The sequence below is a fragment of the Candoia aspera genome, chromosome 4 (genome assembly GCF_035149785.1).
Source record: "Candoia aspera isolate rCanAsp1 chromosome 4, rCanAsp1.hap2, whole genome shotgun sequence".
NCBI lineage: Eukaryota > Metazoa > Chordata > Lepidosauria > Squamata > Boidae > Candoia > Candoia aspera.
In genome coordinates, this window is record NC_086156.1 from 44,456,785 (window position 1) to 44,484,527 (window position 27,743).

A 27,743-nucleotide genomic window follows, 5' to 3' on the forward strand; every position below is an offset into this window, starting at 1 on the left:
TGGAAATAAATCCACCTTCACGGATGGGTGGGGACACAAAGTAGATCGTACATGGCACCTCAAAGGACTGGTAGGGAAAAATCTCCTCAGTTTACCACCTGGAAATAGGTTGTGCATGACTGGCTATTATCACCTTGGTAGCCGTTTTGTGAACAGACAACCCTCATGCCAGCCACTTTGTGAGAGCACCTACAGCATTGCAGCGGTACCCATCACATTGAGAATCCAGGATCATATCTGAAAGCAAAAACACTGGATTTTGTATGCTACCACCTTAACTCTTCCATAATACATTTTAGTAATTAGAACCCAGAAAGACTTGTTGCTTGAATGTTTCAAGCCCTGATTAGTCTTAGAGAGTTCTGACAGCCGATCCCTTGTTCTTTACCCCTCTTAGTAGGTTAAGCTGTTTAATAAATCACAAAATGTTTAGCTTTGGAGATCCTGATTTCTTGCTCTTTTTACAGACCTGAATCATATCAAAGCTTGTCTGTCACTTATAAACCAAGGCTTGTAAGGAAACAAATAAGCCAAGCTTCTGTGGTTTGGATGATATGGCAAATGCGACATTCTTATATTAATAGAAAGGGTAAGCAGGAATGAATAGACTGCGTGTATCTTCACACCTTTCATTTATATTATTCTATGTGAACATCCCCACAGCTCTGTTCTTTTTTATTATTCTTTTTTATTATAGTAGGATGCAAATTATTGCATGCACACTTTTAATTTTTGCCTTACAGCATTCTAAGTATGAAAACAGAACCCCTTAGAGACAGGACTGATTTGATAGTTAGAGGTATGCCTGCACACCCCTATACAGTACATAAACACAAATAAAATAGGGAGATATTTTTTACACTGTAAGGCAGATGGTCAAGCAATGCAAGAAATATGCAAGTGAAACTACAGTAAATTAAATTAAGAGGAAGTGTCCAAAATGAGAGAGAACTATTCCTGATCTGTGATGAGGTGAGAAAAGGCAAAACAAGATTAATAGCCTACATCAGTCTTCAGTACCTACATGTTCAGCTTCCAGAATTTCCAACCACCTTGGGTGGTGATTGACGTCGGAAGATGAAAAACACCCTCAAGTCAAGCTTAACCCCTGGAGGCTGTGTGAATGCATCTATTCAGCTTTTCTGAGCATAGTATAGAAGACATTTGCCATTAACTTTTTCCAGGTTTTTTTTTTCAACTTCTAATCTCTGGCAGGGTGATTCATTGAAATATTAGCCACACTCAACCCTGCTTAGCTTCCAAGCCCAGACGAGCTTGGTCAGGTGCCACCTGTTGAGACCTGGTTAATAATGTATGAATCCCTTAATGAGGGACAATGTGTTTCAAAATGATGTAGCTATTCCTAACGTTGATCTTGTCTAATCATATCAAACCAGTATGTTCATTCTAGCCCAACAGTTTCCTACTGGAATCTAATTTTCGAAGTTTGTTGTTTAAGAAGAACAACTTTAATTTCATTCACCCCAAAACTGAAATGCTTCCACTGGTTTAAGAAATTAAAGTATGAGGAGCTTAATGTACTTCCCAAATATCATTACATAAACAGCAGTCAGGCCAGAATATTGTCTGTTTCCCTGTTCCTTAACCAAAGCAGACTAGCAAAGGAAAACTCTGCCTCATGTTCCATTGCCAGTAATAAGGTCACAGCTTTTAAATCACATCCTCGCAACCGGTAGAAAAATGGATATGCTCTGGATGAAGTACCACATTAATCAGTTCAGTGCTCTGGAGTCATTCTGTCATTGCTCACAGCTGTTCTGTGCTGTTCCGCTGTCCTCTCTGCATTTGACCAGCTGTCCTATATCAATGGACAATGGATGCTTCCTTCTATTCTGTATCACAATTATGTAAAACGTTGCTTCTTTTTCACCATCAATGATCTAATTCTGTTCTTGTTTATTTCCAGGCTGGAAATACTTCCTCCCAGTAAATTCCACTTTAAAATACTTAATCTCCATTATCCACAGCCTTGCACATGGATCAACCCAATCTACTAAGTGGGAACATGCCACTTTCAAATCAGTTGAATTTATAGGGACTAACTCGGTGTTAAAGGGCTCTGGTGTTTTTGACGTCTTGAAATTCCCAGCTGGGAAATTTGTTTTGCCTTGGCCTTTCAAGCCAAACAAATATTTGTGAAAAGTTCTCAACAAAAACTGGGTTTGATGTCATAGGAAGGAATCCCATGGCAACATCTTGCTGTGTCTCACAGATCCTGAAGTCTATGCTAGATTCAACAGCCTTCCCCACTTGGAATTCTCCATAGTTCTCAGTGAGTAAATACTACATTGGCTGGAAATTACTGGCCTGAAGTCCAATTCCTCTGGAGGGCATTAAGTGTGGGATGGTTATACTGTCATTTCTTTCAGCATTGTAGACCGACTGGGATAAGAACAGCTAGACATACATTTTTACATGTCACATACTAGAGGCTGAGTTTACACATAGGGCTAAGTCATAATGTGGTTTTCTTACCTTGTGAGTTAGCATGTTATTTGAACCTTACTACCATGGTTGCTAAGTTTTATGGCTTGCCCCCATATGTGACCCAGACTTCCAAAGTACCAGATGAGCTGAAATGGCCTTTCTAACAAGCAAAGGGACCCTGTTTAAGATATTACTTGGCAATAGATGTGCACATGGCAGAGGCTGATTTGATGCTATAGGACATGGAGCACAAAAGAAGTTAACAAAAGTTTCCCCTTATGTCATTGCATTCTGTTGAGGTAAAGTAGGCTGGGATGAAAGGCTACAACAATTAAGTTTATCAAAGAGGGTGCTCTTTGCTAATCTGTTACTTTGTTTTAGCCTTCTCTTTATGAGAATGCATTTTTTAAAATCTAAATATTACCAGTAACACATGCATTGAAAATAAAGGTTGACTCTTTGAGTGCATTTCTAAATGTTAGTAGAGAAGTTAGTGTGTTCAGAAATCTGTTAGCCTCTTTGGGGTGTGAGTGATATCCATTGCCAGTTTTTAGATCTAGGAACAACACTGTATTATGGGGCAAAATGACAATGAATTAGGTCATGTTGGCCAACTTAAAAATAATCTAGTCACTCTTGTCTTAGTTTAGGGTAGTTGAAGGAGAAGAAGTAATATACAAAGCAGAGAGGGGGGAGTTTGAAGAAAAGAGATTGAAAATTTGAAAAGTTCTGTTAGATGAAGCTATTGATTGGCTGGATATTGGTATGAAATTAAAGAGGTTTTTCTTCTCTCCCTTAAAGGCCATTTAGCAATTAGTCATTTGGAAAAAGTAACTTGTTAAGGAATGAGGAAAGGGCAGGAAAATATCTGAAGGGCCAAAGGATTTTCCCTCTGAAAATATAAAAAGTTATGTTATACACTTACGCTTGTCTCAAGGCTGGATTAAGAGCTGAGGCCCAGGGGCAAAGCATATGTTGTGCAATATGGCTTTTTATTTAGATCAAAGCTCAGTGGAGATTACTTGATTAAGTGAACAAAGACACACATGCGTTTAAAAGTCTATCTCTGTTCAGATCAGGTTGTGTTAGAAAAAGTTAGAAATTTAGTAAAGTTGGAAAATATAATACATTAATTTTGGCACTATCTTAGGTTTTCACTGATTTTTATTAACTCTGAAATTGAACTACACAAATATTGTTCTGCAAGGTAACAAACTCTAGGTTTACCTAAAATGACTTAATTAATTACTAATGACCTGTGAGGAACATGTATTAGCACATTTGTTGTCTTTTTCTTTGTAGGATGCACGTCAGAAATTCCGTTCAGTTCTGGTTGAAGCTACAATAAAGCTGGATGAACTTGTGAAGAAGATTGGGAAAGCTGTAGAAGATTCAAAGCCTTACTGGGAAGCCCGAAGGGTTGCGAGGCAGGTAAGAGCATAGCTGAAAAAGACTATGCAATTAGTTGATTGGAATACAACTTTAGTTATAGAGGGAAAATAAAAGCACAATGGTATTGTTTATAGCACATGATCTGTATGTCTTTGAAGCCAGGATGGGTATTTCAACTGCGTGCTTGGTATGGGAGAGCAACCCTTTTTTCTTTCCAAGTGTGGTGAATGCCACCCACCCAGATCTTATCTATTGAAAGGCTTGTTCTGTTCTTTTTCCCAATCTCTACTATTAATGATCTCTGCAAAATTTCTAGCAATCTATTTGTGCTTCATCTCAGCTATTGTAAATGCATCACAACAGAATCTATTCTTGGCCTTGGAATTTCTCTCTCTCTTCAATTTTGACTTACAGAAAGCTGTAATATAGAATTTCCTTCCTCTAAAAAGAAGAGAAAAGAAAATAATGGCAATATTACCTAAATGATGCTTTTTCGTACAGTGGAACTGTGGGTGGATCCATTTAACCTTTGATAGCCAGTCTGAAAATACTGTAGCCTTTGAACTGAGCTGACAAAAAACTGAATTGGCACAGACTGAATGTGAGCCTATTATTGATTTATATATAATTCTTGAAGTTTTTCTAAAGCTAGCTCCCAGGATCAGCTTCTAAAATGTATTAGGAATACTGCCAACCCACATATACTTGCCCATTATCCGTTTAGTATGCTCTGTGTTCGTTACCTATTCTAGAACAATGTTCCTGCAGACTCTGCAGAAGAGACGAGTTGTGACCTTTTCTCTACTTGATTTCTTCAAAGATAAAAAGTCTAATCCATACTGTCTGTCCCCTTGCTAAATCCGCAGCTGTTCTGATCTTGTTGCCCTTTTCAAATGTCAGAAGAATGCATGGTGGTTCATTGGGAATCAATTTGGTCATGCCTGACTTTCATGCATTCATAGTATGGCCTCAAAACTACAGAATTTTCTTTCTGTGCCCTGAGATCTTTTTCAGTTAGGGACTCTAATCATACACAGAAATGTCTTCAGCCCTGATTTTAAAAGCCCTGGACTAATAATTCAGCAATATAATCTGTATATTCATTAAAATACCACCTTTTGTAGAATTTGCAGCAAACCAAGTAATTACATGGTTTGTACTATCTTGCACATTTGTTTGGGGAAAAATCATCCTATATCAGTGAAAATTGTAGAGTTGTACTTATATTAGGTAATTGCCACAGAGCTGGCTCATTTCCAGTAGAACAATGGATTGACTTTTCCGGTGCAGCGATGCCTCTTTAAGTGTTCAGAATCCAGAGTGGCCTCTTGAGTATTTTCTTTGACTCTTGAAAAAGACAGTTTTGGATCCAGGAAATACGTGCATAGTGTTGAATAAAAGGTAGAAGGAGGTACCATTGAAATCCATTAAGAGCTAGTTTAAGAGCTCAGAGTCTAAGCTATGAACTAGAATGTCTCTGATATTACTTTTGTTGTGAATTCATTGGTTTTAAATAAGTCACTCTTCCTCTTTTAGTGGCCCCTGGCAACAAGGGAGTAAATAATAATGACGTACTTTTCAGTATGTTATCTTTATATCTAAGTATTGTATGTAAGTATAACTTATAATAGGTTTCCCCAGTTGTATAGCAACAGGAACGTATTCATTCATTCATTCTACACATGGTGTACATATTTTTCCAGCTCAGCTCCTAGAAAGTCTGTTATTTAGGCAAACACACCAAAGCTGTAACTGAATATAATCTTCCCTAAACCAGTCCCCTCCAGATGTGTTAAGCTGTTTATTTAAGGCACATTTACCCTCCTTTTGAGCAGGAAGTTCTCCCAGCCTGGTTTAGAGAAACAATAAAAAGAGCAGTTCCTCCATTTAGAATTATAATATAAAAAGATGTGACACAGGAAAAACAAATAGGGAAGGAAAGAAAGAGGAAGAGTACTAAGGTATCAGTTCTTAATATTATACAAACCTTTTAATGACCAGCTATAAAGCAGATGAAATACTAGAATGGCTGTAACGCCACCACAAATTATTGTTTTATCAGGACTCCAGTAGTCTTTCGCTTAAGTCAGTGGAATGACTCTGTAATTCCTGTCTCTGTATGTTACTGGCCATGATTGGAATTCTGTGCATCTATAGAGTCATTCCGCCGGGGAAAACGGCTTTGTTCCAACTGCAATGTAGCAAACGTGGCAGGCTAGGAATCAGAAAGAGGTGTCCCCAAGGAATGCAGGCAAGATAAGAAAGCACAGGCTTCTTAACAAATATATATTTGATTCTACATGTGTGTGCAGTGAAACCTCAATTTAACAGATCCATTTAGCACATTTTGGATGCAGTGGACCAAATTTCTGTCTGGACAACTCCCAGACATAATAGATAAATCAATTGCATCTGAAGTACTCTAGATGAGGCTGTTAAATTTATACTGATTTCACCTTAATTTTACTACGTCCATGATTTATGTCGGTTTACATAATTTGCATAATGTGATTATGCAAATAGCACAGTGGTGTCATCATGCAAGTGAAAAAAACTGTTAATACTTAAAAGACAATTGGGAATAACAGAGCCCGATCCTCACAGTCTTTTAAATCAAGGTTTTACTGTGTGTTGTTTCCTAATACTATCTTGGCAGATTTTTAGATGTAGCTAGATGGATTATATACTATAAGTTGCTCATGAGTGGCCTTGGAGCGTTGACTGAGCTAGCCTTATTAAAGCAGAGAAAGTGAGAAAGTTCTAAGAAAAAAGAGTGAAGGGTTTCCAAAAAGGAGAGGATGGGGGAGGGGGGTGATATTTCCATTTAAATCCATATCTTACCAATTCATGATATAGCCAGTAATTTTTAATGCTAGATTGAAAATGGTATTATGGAGAATCCTTCTTTAAACTTTTATGTGCAACGTAGTAAGCAAACTGTGTTGTGTTTGGAGGCCCACCTGTTCATTCTGCTGAATGAGTCTTCTGCCCCCAAGCCTTGTCCTAATGACACTAGTGGACACAACCCTTCAAACTTACACTATAGTATTATGTGAATCAGTTAGAAACTTCCATAGAGCAGTATTATCACAGCTTAGGGAGAGAGCACTACACATAAATGCACTGCCATAAATATCCTTCCTTTCTTGCAGCACTCAAGTTTAGCTTCCCACAGCAGTGGAGCTCCAAAGCAGTACAGCTGAAGTGTGCTACAACTAATCAGTTACGTGCTTACTGGATAGGTACAGGAAAGGTTCATATCTAACACATCGGTATCAGAGAGTGCGGCAATTTGTAGAGTTCTCCATTTCATTACGCTAACAAATGTGGCAAATATAGTTGATCTCGCTCAGTCTTTTTCACGTTATATTTTTCTCTCTATGATCCCATCTTCTCAGATCACTGTTTAATAATCTTCATAAGCTAAGGCAGCCTCTGTCAATCTGGTACACTCCATGTCCTATCTGAAAAATCTGAGATTTACACTATAGTTCATCTGGTGAGTGCCCCCTTAGGAGCATATTTCTTCTGTGCTTACTAACATAAATGATAGCTGTTTTTAAATCTGACACTGCTTCTAGTATAGAATAACTGTAAAATTTAAATGCTTCTGTCTTGGCCTCTTTATTTATATGACCATTCAATTACTTGTTACTCCCTTAGGGCCTGCACTTCACAGTGATCCTCAAAGGTTACAGTACTTAAACCCTGTATAGTACTATCGCCTGGGTACCCTCCTTGGTTAAAGTGTATGGAAGCAGGACATGACATGTTTTGGAGTTGCTTGATGCATGCATGGCAGTAGCTTATTAAAGTGAACCTCTGTCAATGTTTTGAAAGAACATTCGCCTGAGGAACCTCTTTGGGTGACTTGATGTAAATCCAATTCAAGCTCAGTGTGGAATTCTAAGAAAACGGAAACCAGGCCTGATTAAAAATTGCTGAGGGGAGGGAATGGTTTCCTGTCTCTAAACTGTGGAAGTTAGTAATCTGAGAAGAGGTGTTGATTTTCTGAGGAGGGATCATCACTTGCTTTGGAAAAGAAAAATTTTCACACCAGCCATTTCACATATCCATACAGTCAACACAGGGTGATGACATCCTTCATAATTTATTGAAAAACTCCGTGATACTTCCTGTCTTGTTTCAACCTTAACAGACTGAATTTCATTGGCTTCCAACCCTACTCTATAAACTGCTTTCTCCTGTTAATCAAATCCGTTGCTTCCTGTACATTAAAGCAAAATTATTAACATAGCCTCAAGACTGCTTCAGAGATGCTGAAAGCCTTCTATAGTACCTAGAGACTGTGCCAGACCAATGTTAGATTTAAGCCTGATAAGGTTCACGGGACTTACTGCTTGGCAAGTCTGCTTAGAATTGTAGTGTAAACATATTTTTTTCTCCAGGTTTGTTTGGGAGCTGTGTGGCATCACAAATCACCTCTGATAAGGGCCTGTGTTATTAGGAATAAAATGACACACAAGTGGCTGCTGGAGGCTTCTGATGTTGCCCTTTCAGCTATTATGGAACAGGAGGCACAAGGTCTTTTCAATTTGCATCAAGGTTTTCCCTTGTTGAAATATTTTCTTAAAATGGCATTTTAGGCAAATTATTAACTTTCTATTCAGCTTTCTCAAAGGTCTGTTTATGTCAATAAGATATGCTTCTGGTAACTTAAAAGAACAAGGCAATGTAAATACAACATATAACATGAGTAACATGGATCCTTGTTGGTTGTTAGGTAGCTGATGAAACTATTGATTGATTCATTTTACGGATTATATATTTGGATTAACTATTCCTGTGTTCATATTTTTGTATCCTAATCTTTGGCTCTATTTTATTTATTTATTTATTTATTATTCAAATTTTGCTACCGCCCATCTCCCCCAAAAGGGGGATTTTTATTTAAATGCATCATCTTTGTACATTTACATGCACCTGATTGATTTCCATGAAACCTGCTTTTAAGAAAATGACTTTTAGAATTACAGTACTGTACAGAATGCAGTGGAATAGCAAAGATTGAACTGTGAAGTGAGAAGCCATTAGTTCAAATTTCTCTGCTACACTGAAGTCATTAGATTGGCAAGTCCTGCTAACTTTCAGCCTTTGTGATCTCCTGTGGAGCAAATGGCATTTGTGTAGAAGTTGATTGAGATTACATATGCTAATGAAAAGTTCTGAAGTGTTATCATCATCATCATCATCACCCACCTGACTATCTTTGACTCTGAGCAGCTCCCAACAATCAAAGAAATTACAATCAAATCAATAAAACATTAAAGATAAAAGTTAGCAAACGTGATGGATAATAATAGATACTAAAAATAATTACGTTAAACCAGTTGATGGAATCCCAATATGCTACATATATATTACTATTCGTATCTGCTCAGCATGTGTTATGCTTTAATGTTGGGATCAAAGGAACACATATTTCAGAACTGGAGTAGTCGAAAAAGAAACTTTCCAGTAAAATGAGGGGGAAAATCTGACAAATCAGCTTTCAGTTATGAGTTTTAACTGCAGTTGAGCATTTGGACTGTTTGATTAACGTTCTGATTTTTTTTTAAGAAGCAGTTTGTTCTTTTTAAGGTTTTAAAAACAAAATGCCCACTTTTAGGCATTTATACAAAAGCAGTGTTTATGGTGAAAGTGAATCTGAAGTTATGGCCATGTGGTAGAGAAGAAAATTTTTACTCAGTTTGTCTCAGTATGAATTTACCCCTTGTTGTACTATTGAGCCAAAGTACAAACTGAAATAAGTTCCCCTTTCAAATTAGCAAAATTTAGCAAACAAATTTGCAGTGCAGTTCTACATTAAAATCAGAGAAAACTGCACACAAGTGAGTTAAAATAATTTATTATACTGGGGAAAATAGGTTGCAAAAATGCCTATTTATCAGAATTCAGTTTAAAATGTGTATATTTAAAATGTGTGTATATCAGCCCAACTCACCTCACAGGGTTGCTGTTGTGAGGAAAATAGGAGGAGGAAGGAGTAACAGGGATGTTCCCCGCTTTGAGTTCTTTATAAAAATAATAAAGGTGGGATAGAAAAATTAATTAATTAAATATTAGGAGAAACCAAAAGAAAATTGGGTATGATTTTTTTCTTTAGCAAATTAAAAAAACAGAATTCACAAAAATATATTAAGCTGGGATGAATCAAATTGAAGTAACTGCTCATCATCCATTTCTATGAAAAGGTGAGCTGCTGGACATTTAGCATTATTTCTCATACTGACCAGACCAGTTAGCAATTTTGTGTGTGTGTGTGTTTGATTCACAGGGAAATTTTCACCTTGGCCATTTGTGTGTGTAGGTGCGTGTATAATATTTTAAAAAAGAAAATAAAAAACGAATAGAAACAAATAGAAAACAAGAAAAAGGAAAGAAAGAAAGAAATCAGAGAGAAAGGTAACTGTGCAAGAAATGAAAAAAGAAAAAGAAAAATAGAAAAGAAATAAAAAAGATACAAAGAAGTTGCTTCTGATTTTCTTTAGAGCAGTTGTAAGTACAATTATAAGTTTACCTCTTACTCTATAGTTACAACATATCTCTCTTCTTTCTATAGTCCATTCTATAAATCGTAAGTTCATTTTTTTTCTGTTTCATGCAAAGTCTGTAAGGGGTTTCCAGTCAGCAATAAATGTAGATATTGTCTTTTCTCTGACCAAAGAGTTCATTTTGGCTATCTCAGCAAGTTCCATCATTTTCATTTTCACCAACCATTCCTCCATTGTGGGTAATGCTGAATCTTTCCATCTTTGTGCATACCATAATCTTGCTGCAGCTATCATGTACAAAAACAAAATTCCATGACTTTTTCCCAACTGTTTGTCCATCAGTCCCAAAAGAAAAACCCCTGGTTTCAATTGTATATTATCTTTAAAAGCCTCTGAATCAGTGTATATATTTGGATCCAGAATTTTCTATCATTTTTACATGTCCACCAAACATGATAAAATGCCCTTTCTTGCTGTTCACATTTCCAACCCTGGACATTTATTTAGGAATAATCCTGTTATATTCTGTTTTAAGAGCTCGGTGTCCTGATTTCATATTTTACATTTTATATTTATCCATATTTATATTTTATAATGAATTCTTATTCTTTTATTCATTGTAAACCGCCCAGAGTTGACATTGCACGAGATGTGCGGTGGAGAAATTTAATAAATAAATAGAACAAAACAAAACAGATTTCTAGTTTTCAGCTTTTTCACTGGAAATCATTTTCCCATGAGACTCCTTTCATGTTCAGTCAGGTCTTGGTTGTGGGTAAAATATGTAGGTATAAGTAGGCTATCAAATGTTTTATCAGTCAGTAGTTGCAGTCAGAAGATACCAGCTAATGCTGGTTAGAACCACATATAACAGGATACTCTTTCCTGCTTTGTGCAGTGTGTGTGTGTGTGTGTGTGTGTATTGCCAACCTTTCTGTTATTTGTGTGTGGAGAAGTCCATCAATGTATTATTGGTAATTATGTGAATAAAAATGAAACCTTGGGAATAATGACTGTACCTTATATAGGCTGCTAACACTTAAGCAAACATTTGGTTCCTTGCTTGTAACTTTAAATGCATGGCCTCTGCCTCCTGTCAGTTGTGATAACTCTTACATCAGTAACCTATGAACTTTTTGTTTGTGGGAAAAGTTGTCTTTAGGCACTTTCTATACAACTTTGGATTTTTTAAAAACACAATATGACTATATGAACAGTATGAACAGCTGTTGTGGCATGAAAGTATTCTGGAATGCTTCCTGATACTGTTCCAAATAATATTATGGGATGTTTTTCAATTTATCCTGTTAGGAAATTTGTTCGGACACCGAGCAGACTTTGTGAATTAGATGAGCTATGACTCTCTCTATATGCAAATGTTTATATCTTGGAGACATTTTTATTTTGTCCATACCATAATGTGAACATGATGTGCTGACATTATTTAGACCATTTCGTGAAAAAGGTATCACTTTTTTTACTTAATGCAGACGTTAGGGCTGTAATAAACTTGATTTGATTTGATCTGAGCCTTAGACATCCACCCAGAAGGTTTTATGTCGGTCCTACATCTATCCCTCAACCAGGCCACTGATTTTTGCTGGCAACATCAATTTGTACCTGCTGCTACTAAAGATCTGTGAAAATGTAGTTGGTGCACCCTGACCCTCTTATGTTTTAGAGTGAGGAAGTTCTTAGTTACTGAATAATTTTAGCAAAGTGGGCAAAGCTAAGCCACTGATGTAGCTGTCTGTACAGCAAGTACTTTGCCTTTGCTAAGCCCTTTTAAAAAACTCAATCAGTAACTTATTATTACTACATTTATATGCCACCTGTTCCTTGGGAGCACAAGGCAGTGAACATGGTAGCTTCTCCTAATTTTATCCCCTGCCATAACAACTCTGTGTGATGGGTTGAACTGAGAGAGTGGCTGAGCCCAAGTCTCCTGGTGAGCTTCATGGTGAAGGGATTTGAATTTGGATCTCCTTGCTCCAAGTTTAACAGCTTAACTATTACACTATATTGGCAATTCAGTAATGCTATTGGATGCAGATAACAACCTTGTTCTCTGAGTTGTGGGTATAAAATAAACTTCTTTGCTTACTAGATTTTTTGAAATATGGTTTGATTAGTATCTTTAAGTGTATAAACCCCCCCACATGCACACTCACACATGTACACATATATATGCATATGCCTGTTCATGCACACACATGGGATATTCAAGCCTGACATGTTTCTGGGCAACCCCCTTATTTGGAGGGCCACAATTATAGATAATTCTATTATAGGTAGGTAGGAAGGAAGGGGCAATAGAAATAAGTGATTAGAAGATACATAAGGTGGCTTACTGCGTCATCTAATATTATTTTATATTGCAGAGTGAGAATAATGGGTTACTAAATTAAATTTTACTAAATTGGATGGTTGCTTCTGTGGCTTTTTAAAAATTTGATGTGAAAACATTACCAGGCATTGGGACCTTCTACATGGTCGGTGTTTAATATTTTATACTGCAGAGAGGGAATAGCTAATACCACGAATGCTGGAAGTCCAACCAAACAATCTCAAATTATTTAGTCTAAAGTAGTATTTAGGAAAGACAATTTTAAATGGTTTGTCATGTAATCTGCGCTCCTGAATGAAAATGGGATATAAATCTAACAAGTAAATACCTGGACAACCAGATACTGACTGGCTCCTATGCTTTGCTAGTAACTAAAGAATTAAATAAAGGCAGGATTCTAATCCATCATTGTGTTAATCCACAATGTAGATTGTTTAGTCTGGGCTCAGTTTGTTACATGACTGTAGCCATTGTGGTTTGGTAAATTACTATCTGATTTAGCCTGCTGTATAAAGCCAGCAGATTATAGTTTATTTAATAAATCATGGTCAAACCATTATTTAGAATATTGTGCAAACATAGCTGATGTGTTTGATTGGAGCCTTGTTCTCCGTGGTATAAAGATAGAACAGAGATGGAATCAGAAACTGCTTTTGTTAGCTCTCTTCCTCATTTACAAGAAGACTAATTAACTCCCCAGGAAGTGTCTATCATCCCAGTAGGAACTTGTGAGACCCAAAGGCAATGTTGGAATACAGTGTTGCAAGCTTCCTAGCTGTTTTTATTTAAATATCTTTTTCAAAAGTCAAGTGGCCTATGAAGCCCAAGGAATACTGTAGAAAACCAAAGCGCCAATCCTGGCACTAGTATTTGGCAATGGTTACCATAGCAGCAAGTAATATTGAGGCAATTTTTTAGAAGAAAGCCAACTTTCTTGTGAGAGCCTTCAGTTATTCAAATTGTAGGTATTGGTATGTTAAATACAGGTAGTCCTCGCTTATTCATTGCCTGGTTCAGCAACCATTCAGAGTTATAATGGTGCTGTCCCTCAGTCATGTGATCGCCATTACAGTCAGTACATGTTGTCCTAACACCTGTTGAGATAGCATGTAGCCACCTTGTGTGTGCCTTGGTGCTGCCTGTGTGATAAGGGGCCTAGATTTTAAATCACATGTACTGATCCTACGTGCATACAAGTTAGCCCTGTGCAGATCTGTTAATTCCACTCTGCATAGAAGACCCCAAGACAGCTACAAAGTTATGCCAAACCTTCAAATATCTGCAGTTACTTCACGCCTTTGTGTTATGATCCAAAGCAGTGGTTCACATGTGAACATACTGCCTCCTCCAAGAATCTGCATAGTCCTAATACAAGTTGCTATGTGTGTTGGCTCTTGACATAGAAAGACATCCAACATGTGGAATGTAGGGGTGAGAACAACAGCTGCAGATCCTCTTCTTCTTATGTGTTGGTCTTTATCTCGTTTATAAAAGCTTGTTTTGCATTGTACTTCCCAATATTAAGTCTCTAGATAAATGTAGATTGGCAGAATCTATGATACATAGATAACTCTCTGGAAAAGGCAGTTATGCTTGGAATGGTCAGCAGTAAAAGGAAATGAGGCCATCAAAAAACACGGTAGCTAGACACCATCAAAGCTGACACCAGCCAGAGCATGAAACAACTAAAAGAAGCTGTACAAGATCGGAAAATGTGGAGAGAGCTGGTCCATAGAATCGCCAACAATTGGACATGATTGAACATCATCATCATCATCATCATCATCATCATCATCAGATTGGCAGAAAATGTCAGTTATCATGATTGCCAGTTTGGTCTAGTGGTTAAGGTGCGTGGCTAGAAACCAAGAGTCTGTGAGTTCTAGTCCCGCCTTAGGCGTGAAAGCCGGCTGGATGTCCTTGGGCCAGTCACTCTCTCTCAGCCCAACTCACCTCACAGGGTTGCTGTTGTGGGGAAAATAGGAGGAGAAAGGAGTATTAGGTATGTTCACCACCTTGAGTTATTTATAAAAATAATAAAGGTGGGATAATAAATAAATGATTGTGTTGAAACATTACATCAAGAGATGATGCTATCAGTAGATCCAAAGAAGAGAGGAGTCAGAGAAAAGTGAGAAGGGTCATTAGATGGGGACTTAAACAATGGCAAACACCTGGATGCTTATTTATCAATAATGTGACTTAAGACTGATTTTCTTGGCAAAGTTCTAACAATGGGTATTTTGTCATAAAGACTGACATTACTTAGACATCATAGTTTAGCAACATCTGGAGGACCAAAGCTTCCCCATTCCTACATTAGTGAAAATCCTCCTTAATTACTAAGTAATTAAGTTGGTGGATTTATATTATTTATTTGTTTATTTTCTATCCTGCCTTTATTATTTTTATAAATAATTCAAGGTGGCAAGCATACCTAGTACTTGTTAATATGTTTTCTACTACAGATTAAGGTTACTATGGTAACTAATCATTTTGGCTGGATGAAGAGGTTGAATTTAATTGTCCCCTGTTTCACGTGTTAATGGTTGCATTGCCTAAGGGAGGAACTTGCTTGGACTTGTTTTAGTTTCAGTTTCCCTTCTGAGTAGGCTTGCAGAGAATATGCAGCTGAGAGAAATCTCTCCTCTCAGCAAACAGCCTAATTTAAATATGTTTTGCTTTCTGTAAATAAAATTATTTTTATAGAAATGCCTGGTGTGTGACTTTTCTGATGTCTCCTGGGCCAAAGGCTTTCTAGCACTCTGCCAACAGGTTATGTAAGCAGCCCAGTAAACCCAGTAAAACCCCAGAGAGAATAGAGAGATCAGCTCCACACCTCATGCACAATTTAAAGGAAGGTAGCAAAGACCTGTGAAGATTTTCTTTGGAGCCACCTGGAGAGTTTCCAGCAACTGCTGGTCTACAGGACAAAGAAGCCAGCTGAGGTGACTTGCAAAAGAAGGAAGAAGCCATGGCTACCTCCCAGCCCTCAGCGATGCCTCGGGAGCACCTATCAGAGACCAACTATTTGAATTGGGCCCTGAAGATGGAGATGTATCTTCGCAGAGAGAATCTTTGGCTGCCAATTGGTGAGCAAACCCCACAAAATCCCAGTGCTGAATGGCTTAGACAGGATGAGCGGGCTAGAGCCACCATTATCCTGGGAGTTGAGGACAATCAGCTAGTCCACGTGCAAGGTATGCAGTCTGCAAAGCAACTTTGGGGTGCTTTGAGAGACCTGTATGTAAAGGCAACAGCAGGGAGTAAAGTTACCCTGACAAAAAAGCTGTACAAAGCCTACCTTGCAGAAGGAGATAGCCTTCCTGAGCACCTGCATTATATTCAGCAGCTGTTTGTTGAGTTGCAGGAGAGAGGGATGGAATTCACACCTCTCACAAAATCCTATATCCTCCTGTCCTCACTGAATGAAACATGGGACACACTGATTTGTACCCTGGAGGCTATGCCTGAAGCAGACCTCACCCCATTGTATGTTACACAGCGCTTACTCACTGAATGGGAGAAGATGGGGGGATCCAGAAGATCCCCCCATCTCTTCTGGAAAGCTGCAGTACCAGAAAATAAGGGAAAAGAAGGGAAAGGAAGCTGAGGCCACAGCGCTAGCCAGCCAGCGATGCTTCACTTGTGGTTCAGCTGGACATTTGCAGAAAGACTGTGCCTTGAGACCCAAGAGTAGAAAGACAGAGAAGAAGAACACAAGGGCAACATAGAAGAAGGCTCTTCAGACAAGCCAAATTGCACAGGTTGCTGAGAAGGGTAATTCTGATGTATGGGTGTTAGATTCTGGGGCCAATTGTCATTTATGTAATTGTAAAAGCTCTTTTGTGTCACTGTCTAAAACTGAAAGACAAAGTGTATCTTTGGCTGATGGGTCTGTGACCAAAATTATGGGACAAGGTGACTTGTATTTATCCTGCTTGGGAGAAACTGTAAAAGGTGTGCTGTATGCGCCAATTCTACAGTCAAACCTTTTATCTGTGGTACAATTGGCTGCAACAGTGTATGTCATAACATTTAAGAAAAATGGTTGTGAGATATGTAAAAATGGGGAATTGTGTGCTACTAGTATGTTAAAAGACTCCTTGTACATTGTGCAAAATGCAAGGAAGCCAAGTTGCAAGGCTGCAGTTGGCAACACTCCATATCATGACCAGTGTGTACACCTGATGCACAGGAGATTTGGTCATGCTAATTTCAAGTATATAGCACAAATGCCACAGCTGTGTGCTGACCTAAAGATAAAACCCTGTGACAAATACTTAGATTGTGTAGTTTGCAAAGAATGCAAAACACTAAAAGCTCCTGTGAGTAAGCACAGTGAGAGAGTTACAACTAGACCTTTGGAAATTGTACACTCTGACATTATTGGTCCTTTTGCTCCAAGTCTTGGACAAGCAAGGTATGCAATGACCATCATTGATGATTTCTCAAGATACACATTTATCTACATCTTAAAACATAAAGATGAGGCATTTGAGAAATTTAAAAGTTTTGTGACATGGGCAAATGGAAAATTCCCTAGGCCTGTATCTGCACTCCAATGTGATAGAGGAGGAGAGTACCTTTCTCACAAATCCAAAAGTTTCCTAGCGGAAAAGGGGATAGAACAAATTCTTTCTAAACTTTACACCCTTCAGCAAAATGGTGTTGCTGAAAGAAAGGGCAGAACCTTGCAAAATGCGATGGAATGCATGCTGCAAGATTCACATTTATCTTTTAAGTATTGGGGAGAGGCAATATCTACTGCCTGTTATGTACAAAACAGATTGTATAACTCTGTGATTCAGGACACTCCATTCCATTTGTTTTATGGTGTGAAACCAAAGGTAAACCATCTTAGAGTGTTTGGTAGCACTGCATGGGTTCATATACCAAAACAACAGAGAAGGAAAGGAGGCCCCACAACAAAGAAAGCCATCTTTGTTGGCTATGAACAAAGCCAAAGGAGCTACAGGTTCATAATGGGAGAGAAATTGATAATTAGCAAAAGTGCTTCTTTGCTGAACAAAACTGGGGGAGATTAAACTCTAGCTCTCCAGTTGATCTGACCACCACAAGAGAACAGCAAGGACTTGCTGATGGTGATCTTTTGCCTGATGAGGACGTTAAACCAGAAAAGCAGACTGAAGATCTGTCTGATGAGAGAGATGCTTCTCAGGAAAGTGATAGGAGTCAAAATTTAAGCCCTGTATTACCTCGCAGATCTCAGAGAAGTAATAAATCCATCACGTTTTCAGGCTGAAACAGTAAAGGCTTTTCACATATTCACAGAACCTGAGTCTTTAGAACAAGTGAATGCTTTACCAGCTGAGATTGCACAAAATTGGCATTCTGCCATGCAACAGGAGTTAGCATCCTTGAAAGAAAATAAAACATGGAAACTGGTAAATCTACCTCCCAATGAACACTGTCTAGGTTGTAGGTGGGTTTTCAAACTGAAAAGGGATGCTGATGGCAAAATCCAAAAATATAAAGCAAGGTTAGTTGCAAAAGGGTTCACTCAAAGGAAAGATCTAGACTTTGACAAGACTTTTGCACTAGTTACTAAAGGTGAATCAATTAGATTACTGTTAAAAATTGCTGCACTCAAAGGAATGTCAGTTCACCGCTATGACATTCAAACTGCATTTCTCTATGGTGATTTAGACCACAAATTATATATGCAGCAACCCCCTGGCTATGAAAAAGGGGAAAATCTAGTCTGTGAACTGCAGAAGTCAATTTATGGGTTAAAACAAGCTGCTAGATCCTGGAACCAAAAATTAGATGAAAAACTGCAGAATTTTTGTTTTGAAAAAGGAAAAGCAAATCCATGTGTATATATGAAGAAAGACAAACAAGGCTGTATGTATCTGTGCATTTATGTCGATGATTTGCTGCTGTTCACATCAACAGAAAAACGGCTTGATTTTGAAGCCTGCATGAAAAGCCATTTCACATTAAAAAGCCTTGGAACTGTAACAAATTACCTAGGTTTAGAAATACACAGGGAGAAGGATGGTAGCTTTCTGTTCAACCAGCGTAGTAAAATTCAAAAGCTCCTAGAGGATTTTAATATGCAAGACTGTGAACCAGTCTCTACTCTGATAATAACAGATTTTCAGAAAGATATAGGAGAAACTCAATTAACTGAGGCAGAGAAATATAGATCTGCAATTGGAAGTTTACTGTACATTGCAAATCACTCTCACCCAGATATCTCTCATTCTGTGGCCATTTTAAGTACACAGGTAGAGAAGCCTACATCTACTGGAAAAGCAGCATTGAAGAGGTTAATGAGATATTTGCAAGGAACAAAGAATTATTGCCTGAAGCTAAATGCCTCTGGAACAGAGAAATTGCAGGCTTTTGCCGGTTCTGACTGGGGAGCAGATGTCAGTGACAGGAAATCCACTTCTGGGATTTTAATTCAATTTTCTGGGTCAAGCTTAGGCTGGCATTCTAGAAAGCAAACACTTGTTGCTCTTTCCACTGCAGAAGCAGAGTTTTATTCTCTAACACAATCCTGTAATGAGGTTATATGGTTTAAACATTTGTTAAAAGACATAGGCATGGAAGTGAACCAGTGTATAACTGTTTATGAGGATAATCAAGCTTGCATTGCTATGGCAAAATCTGAAGCCTGCAAGAATAGGACAAAACATATTGATATTACATATCAATATATCAAAGATATGATAGGCAAAGGAGAAATAATGTTGAAATATTGTGAATCAAAAGACATTATTGCTCATATTTTAACCAAACCTCTTGCTGTACCAAGACTCAAAGAGTTAACAAAGCAAATTGGTTTGCATCTCATTCTGTAGTATAAAGAGGGGAGTGTTAATATGTTTTCTACTACAGATTAAGGTTACTATGGTAACTAATCATTTTGGCTGGATGAAGAGGTTGAATTTAATTGTCCCCTTTTTCACCTGTTAATGGTTGCATTGCCTAAGGGAGGAACATGCCTGGGCTTGTTTTAGTTTCAGTTTCCCTTCTGTGTAGGCTTGCAGAGAATATGCAGCTGAGAGAAATCTCTCCTCTCAGCAAACAGCCTTTAAATATGTTTTGCTTTCTGTAAATAAAATTATTTTTATAGAAATGCCTGGTGTGTGACTTTTCTGATGTCTCCTGGGCCAAAGGCTTTCTAGCACTCTGCCAACAGTACTCCTTCCTCCTCCTATTTTCCCTACAACGGCAACCCTGTGAGGTGAGTTGGACTGAGAGAGTGTGACTGGCCCAAAGTCACCCAGCCAGCTTTCATGCCAAAGGTGGGACTAGAATTCACAGTCTCCTGGCTTCTAGCCTGTTGCCTTAACCAAGATCAGTTTAGTTTTGGATTGTGTTTGTTTGTATCTGTACAAATTCTGATGTTAGAAGATAGAGGAATGGATCAAGTTTTACCACTATTTAGAGAATTCAATAGGACTTTATTAACTGCTCTAAATATTAAACATTATTACTTAAATAGGATTTAAATAATAATGTCTGTCTTAAATCTTGTTGATTTTAATGGACCTGCTTTATATACAGCTACATCTGGATCCCAAGAGTGGAAAAGAAAAGATTGCTCCTACTTTATTAGGAAAGTGATGTTCTAAAAGAAGGTCTTCACTCTGTTTGGTGTCTTAGCAACAAGACTTGACTACGTAAATGAGCACGTGACCTTGAAAAAATCCTACATGTCCTCTGCTTATGAAACCAGAGGCTGTTAATTAGCTAGCATCCATAGCTGGAAAATGGTAGTTAAAATCGTGTAAGACAGGATATTTTTAAAAACATTAACAACATCGTTTGACCAAGCAACTTGCACCCATGACTTGGTGTCATGTTTTCTGACAGGGAAGAAAGATCATCATCAAAATGTGAAGAGAGGCTGATTCAGCCCTAACATATAATATCCTACATGAAATGTCTTTTGGATATGTTGAAGCGAAACTATAGAATAACGTATGTAAGTTTTTAGAGACAACAGTTACAACACTGAAACAAAGCAGTGATCAACAGGAATCAGTTTAATGATATGAGATGGGGAATGTTACATGTGAGCAGGATGAAATCCTTCCATCAATACAATTGGTCATTGCAACTAATTATGGTCAGGTTCCTAGGAGTATGCAAAAAGTTTCAAATTCAAAATGCTTGAGTTTGAAACACATTTGTAACTGGAGATATGTTAAAATATGGATGTGGTTTGCTTATGGAGTGACTGCATGACTTATTTAACTTGTGTATGAAGACTGCATCTGTGCCTGATGGCTGGAAGAATACCAGTAATGCTCTTTTATGCAAAGGGAAGGGTGACAAGTGTATGAATCTGTGTACCTTGGTAGAATGTTTATCGAAGAAGGGAGACTGGATGTGGACATTTTAAGATTTGGAAATGCTGGTAGAAGGATAGTTGATAGCATATAGTCTCTTGTGAGAAATGAATGTCAAAAGAAGTGAAAATGGCTGTGTGCTTCTGTCCACTTTGTTATATGCAGAGGAGAGGCATTTCAAGAGATACATAAAGTGAAAGTGAGTTACATAAAAGGTCTGTGTGGTAAAAGAAGAAGGGTGGCCAAGATATATGGCAGATGAATGAATGTGGACCGAGTACCAGTAGGTCCAGTATCAAACACTGAGGAGGTTTGGTCATATAGAGAGAATGAATGAGGATGGAATCATAAGAGAAATGTAATAGGAAGAGTGAATGGACTGAGAGAAAGAGGAACACTGAGAATATTTTGACTGAATGGAATTTATGAAATCCTGAAAAAATTCACTGGTGAATTAAAAAACTGTTATGAATCAGACATGGAAGCAATGATATTTTAAAAAGGTAGCAAAAGTATGGCAAGGTGTATTGCATAGGATTGATGTAAACTAGAGTAGATTTAGTTAGATTTCCTTTCCTTTCCTTTTTCTCTTGCTTCCAATTTCTTTTACTTACTACAGTATTGCTATTGAACTGCTTACACCTAGAGGGAACAGCATGTATGTATACAGTATACAAATACAGTACAAATAATACAGTCCTTAACTTATATAAACTGATATTTGGTTTAAAGTCAGACAAGCAGACATTTCCCACTACTGATATTTAAGATTAGCAAATGGAAATCAGAAGAAATCACTGGGGATTATTTATCTCTTTCCTTTCAGTGTACTAGACCAATTTTGTTAAATCTGTAATCGTAGGCTCAGCTAGAAGCTCAGAAAGCAACACAGGATTTCCAGAGAGCGACAGAGGTGCTACGGGCGGCTAAGGAAACCATTTCTCTTGCGGAGCAGAGGCTGCTGGAAGAAGATAAACGTCAGTTTGATTCTGCCTGGCAAGAGATGCTCAACCATGCCACACAGCGGGTAAGCTCTATTGCTAACTCTTCCTGTCCATTTTTAAGTATTTTAGGCAGGGAGGTGGAGTTGATAATGGACAGAATATTGCACAGGTATCAACCACTTACTTCAGGGACAGCTGATTCACAGATGTCAGGAGAAAAGCAGCAGAGACTGTTTGCATGTAGCTTTTCTAACTTCACTGTTAGCCTTCTTTACTGTTACAAGAAGGCTGCATCTATCCATGAATGATATACATTGGGCCTGCTACTATACAAATAAACAAGTGCCACATAGCTTCTGTAGCTTATTATTATTATTATTGCCTTTGAGTAAGTTTTTGACACCTGGCAACTGCCTGGAAAAGTCCCTGCAGTTTTCTTGGCAAGATTTCAGAAGTAGTGTGCCATTGCCTCCTTCCTAGGGCTGAGAGGAGTGACTGGCCCAAGGTTGCCCAGCTGGCTTTGTGCCCAAGGCAGGACTAGAACTCACAGTCTCTTGGTTTCTAGCCAGATTACTTAACCATTACATCAAACTGGCTCTCTTTTTACTAATTATTACTACTACTTTTTAAAGGAGTTGTTGAATTTTACATTAAACTTTATTGGATTGTGATGCTGTATCATCAAGTCAGGGTCTACTCTTAGCAACCACATAAATAGATGTTCTCCATGTTGATCCATCCCTGACCTGGTCCTTCAGGTTTTCCAATGGTGCACCCATAGCCACCGTAACTGAGTCCATCCACCTTGCTGCTGGTCATCCTCTTCTCTTTCCTTCTACCTTTCCCAGCATCAGAGCTTTCTCCAGAGAGTGAGGTGGATTGATTTGTAATCATTGTTTAATAGTTAATCAGATTTTGGGCACTACTTATGATTAAGTGAGAGTAGCTTCTTCCCTGGTAGGCTCTACAGGTAATGTTAAAAAGAAAAGTAATTGCCTTTTTATAAGAACTTGGACTTAGTGACCTAAATGGACTCTTCCAACTCAATGATTTTATGGTTCTGTGATTGGAATTTATTTACATGGAAGTTACTCATTTTCTGCATTTTTGTAACACTGATGGAATTTCAGTCAAGTGGCCAATGGGGTGTTTCTAGCATTAATAAATTATAGCAAGGTATTCGCAACTAAGATCTACTGAGCCCTCTTTTTTTCTATGTAGTTTTGCTATTTTGCCAGTTATTTGGACTGAGACATTTGAGGAATATTGTTACTAAAAATAAACCAAGCTTTGCATATAGTAGCTTAAACTGAAAAACATTTTCATTACCCTTTTTAAAGGTCATGGAGGCAGAGCAGACAAAAACTAGAAGTGAACTGGTACATAAAGAAACGGCAGCCAAATACAATGCTGCCATGGGCAGAATGAAACAGTTGGAGAAGAAGCTGAAAAGGGCTATCAACAAATCCAAGTAAGTTTAAACCTTCAAGGCATCACTTGATGTTCTGATTGTTGAGTGATTAGCCTGCATATGTAAATAGAACCATGGGAAACTGTTGAAAGTTAGTAAAAAGGCCATCAAAGGCAGTCCAAAAAGGCCATCAAAGGCAGCCCTGAATCACAGACCTCTTCCAAATGCCCAATACAAGACAAATGCAGAAGGCACCACAAACAGAAATAAATATTATGGGGTCATTGGTCAGCACTATACTGTATGATTCAATGCAAATCATCCATCATTATCTGTGACATTGCCAAGTAGGGCTTGAAAAAGTCTTGCTTAAAAAGTCCTGCATAAAAGCGACTGCCACTCTGAATTAACAATTATAAGCTCTCTGGACCAATGGTCTGAATCACTGGTTTGCTTCACCCATCATGCTTAAGCTGTGGTTTAACCATAGTCTTAAAAAGTAACAGTTGGCTGAAAAGCCACAGGAAAACTACATTATGGCTTAGCCATTGTGAAAAAGATCTGCTAGATGAATCCTGCCTGGCCCTGACTTTTGGTGCTTCATTGAACAATTTGAACTGCTATCAATTTCAGGACAGTTTGAAAACTTCCCTTGGTACAATTATACAGCAGCAAGTTTATTGCTCAAGGCTGTTAAATGAAACGCATCACACTATTTTAGTGGTTTTCCTGTTAGGGTAAAGCACTGGACTATATAACCATGTTCAAGCCTCTGCTAGATTGTAACAGTGGAATGACCGTTTAATACAGGGGCTTTCAGACTCTGGGTCAGACCCTGCTGGGAGGTCACAAACAACTGTGCAAAGTGGATCGGGTTTCATTTGAATTTGATCTGCCTTGTATGGGCAGAGAATTTCTAACGTTCTCCAGGCTTCACTCCTTGCTGTCAGCCCCACTAGGTAGGCCAGACCAAGAAATCAACTCCACAGGAAGGCTAAAACAACTTTTATTGGGGCTGGCTATAATAACAGAATCTTGCAAGTCTGATTGTGTTTTACTTCCTCCTCCTCCTTATAGTTCAGTGAATTAGAGAGGTGTCTGGTTGGGCCACTTCTGAATGTTATATGGACATTCTGGACTTAGACAATGTTTTACCCCTTGTCACCTTGGCAGTGGAGCTTGCATATCTCCATCAAGGTCGTCTTCCTTACCCTCTATACTTACTTTGCCCACATAAGCTCCATTAGACAGTTTGAGAAACTGCACTGTGATAAATAGTTCAAATTTAATTTAAAGTGCATGGTATACTCTAAGCCCAGTGAAATCATTAGTTTTCTGGGTGGGTGGGTGGGTGGGTGGGGGTGTCACACAAATTCATTACCACAGTATTTAGGAATCTGACTTACGTTTTGGATAAGCAAGTTCCACATACTGAAGCAAAAGGTTGACTAGTTTTCTGTGTCAACAAGATGGTAGATGGCTCAGTGAATGGGGACTGAAGGGGAGGGCACTGTTCTTCTACCAGTAATAATGCAGTTGTCTTTTTATATTCTCCCATCCCCATAGGCCTTATTTTGAACTCAAAGCAAAATATTATGTACAATTAGAGGTATGTATCACATACAATTTGTTTGTTTGAATAGAAGCGAATATTTGTAGCTCAGGGTTGAACTGTGGAGTCCTTGGTGCTCTCTGAACTTGGTTGTTTGTTTGCAGACATTTCATGACCCAGCCAGGTAACATCATCAGTGTGAGTTATTTGTTTGAGTTCAAGGCCAGCTGACTCCAAAAAAAAACTTCAGTGGGGAAAAAAAATCTTACTCTTAACCTGTTCCTGCTATTGCAGTAGTTGTCTCGTTTTAAGAATGATGAAACTTTGATAGATACTGGATATGAAATATTCTGTATAGATGGCGGGGCGGGGGGGTATTGTTTTTGGAATAATTTGAGGAGGAATTCCCAATATTAAGTTTGTTTAGTTATATTTATTTTTATACTACCTTTTCAGGAGCCAGATCTTTCCAAATGCAATTAAATATATTAAAACCCACTAAATCTGAAACTCCAGTAAGACCTTCTCGTAGGACAGTTCGCTCTGTAGAGAAGGGGACAATCTAGCTTCTGCTTTCTCTTGTTTTTTCCCCACTGGGCAGTTGCTATTATTTGTCTTGTATGGGGAATGTAGGCAGTATATTTCAATGAGGTGGAAACTTTGCTGTGGGAAATGGGTAGTAGCCTCTTAGAATGGAAATGTCCTTCTTCCTAAAAAATAGTTAATCTGCACATATATGGACTTGTGTACAGGTGACTTTTATATGCTATCATTAGGGAGATATCTAGGTTGAAAAGCATATCCAATTGCTATGATAATCCACAAAATTGTATGTATGTTTGTGCTATGAGCTTTCAATCAAATCGCGGGGGGAGAAGGGTCGCTGAGAGCCCCATGGGCCTTGTTACCAGCCCCTTCCCTCGTGTGGGGCTTGGGGAGGACAGACAGACCCTGTTGAAATTTTGGGTTCTCTGGCCTTGACGCCTGAGGCCGGCATTGGAGGCAGCGGGAGCCCCCCCCCCGGTGGAGCAGCAGAGCACGGCAGAGCGGAGCAGAGGAATGCGGCGGACCTTTGGGGCGGCCGCTGACTCTGTGGAGCCTTCGTGGATGAGGGAGCCTCCCGTGGATTCGGGGAGACCTCTGCAGACCCGAGTGGACCCTGGATGCCTGGATGGACTCGGAGGCCCTGGTGGATGCCTGATAGAACGCGGCAGTGTGTGCAAGATTCTGGAGAGAACGCGGCAGGCCCTGGGGTGGTTTCCCGTCATGGGAAACGGTGGACACGGCTTCCTTGGGACAGTGGTGGACCCAGGTTGACCGCAGGAGATCTTCGGTGGGCCTGGGTGGACCCTGCCAGACCCGAGAGAACCTGGCAGATCTGGACGGCCTCCACAAGGTGGCAGAAGACTGGAGGCCTTGGAGGTGGAGTCCCATGGTGTGGACCAGAGGACCGCGGGCCCCTGGGTGGACCTTGTGATCTCTGGCAGGACTCTGGTGGAACACTCATAGACATCGGTGGACTGGGGATTGTTGGGGTTCTCGGGCTCTGTGTCTGGGGGTCTGGGGAATGCCCGTTTGTTAGAAGCGGCAGAGTAGCTTGGTGGGCCCCTCAGAGTGAGTGTGGGCTTACCTCCGGGGGTGAGAGTACACGGAGGGAGCCCAAGATTGAATGGGGTGTGTAAGAGTACCCACCCCTGAGTGAGAGACAGGAGGTGGGTAGGAATGGGTGGGGTGCCCCCCTGTGACCAGTGAGAGTGGTGGCGGGGTGGACACAGTGAGTGAGTGGATGGGGGGGTAGGCTCCAACAGCACCAAGAGCAGGAGCTGGTGCGCTGGAGGGCCTGCCTCCACCTGAGGTTGACTGAGGGTGGGAGGATGTGTGCATGGGGGAGGGGACCCTTGTGTTATCCCAGGATGGCCGGTGGTTCGGGAGTGGAGGCAACTGGGCCTGGCAACTCTGGGGGTTGTAGGGCGGGTTTCACTATTGAGGTGGTGACGGGCCGGGGATGTTACGACAGGAACTGGAGGGCAGGCCATTTCCGGGGAAGACGCTCCTGGTGTCTGTTACCGGTAGCGTGTTCCGGCCCTCCAGGTTCATACCCAGGTCCTGGTCAGCAGATCCCTGAGGGCCCTGGTCTCTGGCTACTGCTTCTGAACACCAGGTCAGTCAACAACAAAGCCCCCCTTATAAGTGACTTGATTGCAGAGGAGGGGGCAGACCTGCGTGTATCACCGAGACCTGGCTGGGTCAGGAAGGGGGGGTAGCCCTTTCAGAAATGTGCCCGGCTGGGTTTCAGGTGTGGCACTAGCCGCGACACTGGGGCAGGGGAGGTGGGGTGGCAGTTGTCATCCGAGAATCTCTAGTAGCCTTCAGGGGCGCTGCTCCACAGGTAGCCAGTTGTGAGACCCTGTTTCTCAAGTTGGGCACCCGAGAACAGTTGGGAGTGTTGCTGCTGTACCAGCCTCCCTGCTGCGTGGCAACCTCCCTGCCTGAGCTGCTTGAGGCCGTCTCAGGGTTGGTGGTGGAGTTCCCCAGGCTTACGGTCTTGGACTTCAACCTACCTTCCCTGGGGCGTGCCTCGGATGCCTTTAAAGATGCACTGGTACACCCCCTCCTCAAAAAGCCATTGCTGGACCCTAGTGTCCTGGACAACTTTCATCCAGTCTCCCACCTCCCTTTTTTGGGGAAGGTGGTTGAGAAAGTGGTGGTGTTACAACTTCAGAGGATTCTGGATGAAACGGATTATCTAGACCCCTTTCAGTCAGGTTTCAGGCCGGGATATGGGACAGAGACTGCATTGGTCG

General features: G+C 39.7%; 1 protein-coding gene across 1 annotated transcript in view; it reads left to right on the plus strand.

The window, feature by feature from the left end:
* The window catches only part of SH3BP5 (SH3 domain binding protein 5), a 48,307-nt gene that overhangs the window by 14,112 nt on the left and 6,452 nt on the right, over positions 1-27,743 (plus strand). The window contains exons 3-6 of the mRNA XM_063303967.1: positions 3,751-3,879; positions 21,895-22,059; positions 23,317-23,447; positions 24,954-24,996. Coding sequence (XP_063160037.1) covers positions 3,751-3,879; positions 21,895-22,059; positions 23,317-23,447; positions 24,954-24,996 — 468 coding nt within the window. The remainder of the gene's footprint in view (positions 1-3,750; positions 3,880-21,894; positions 22,060-23,316; positions 23,448-24,953; positions 24,997-27,743) is intronic.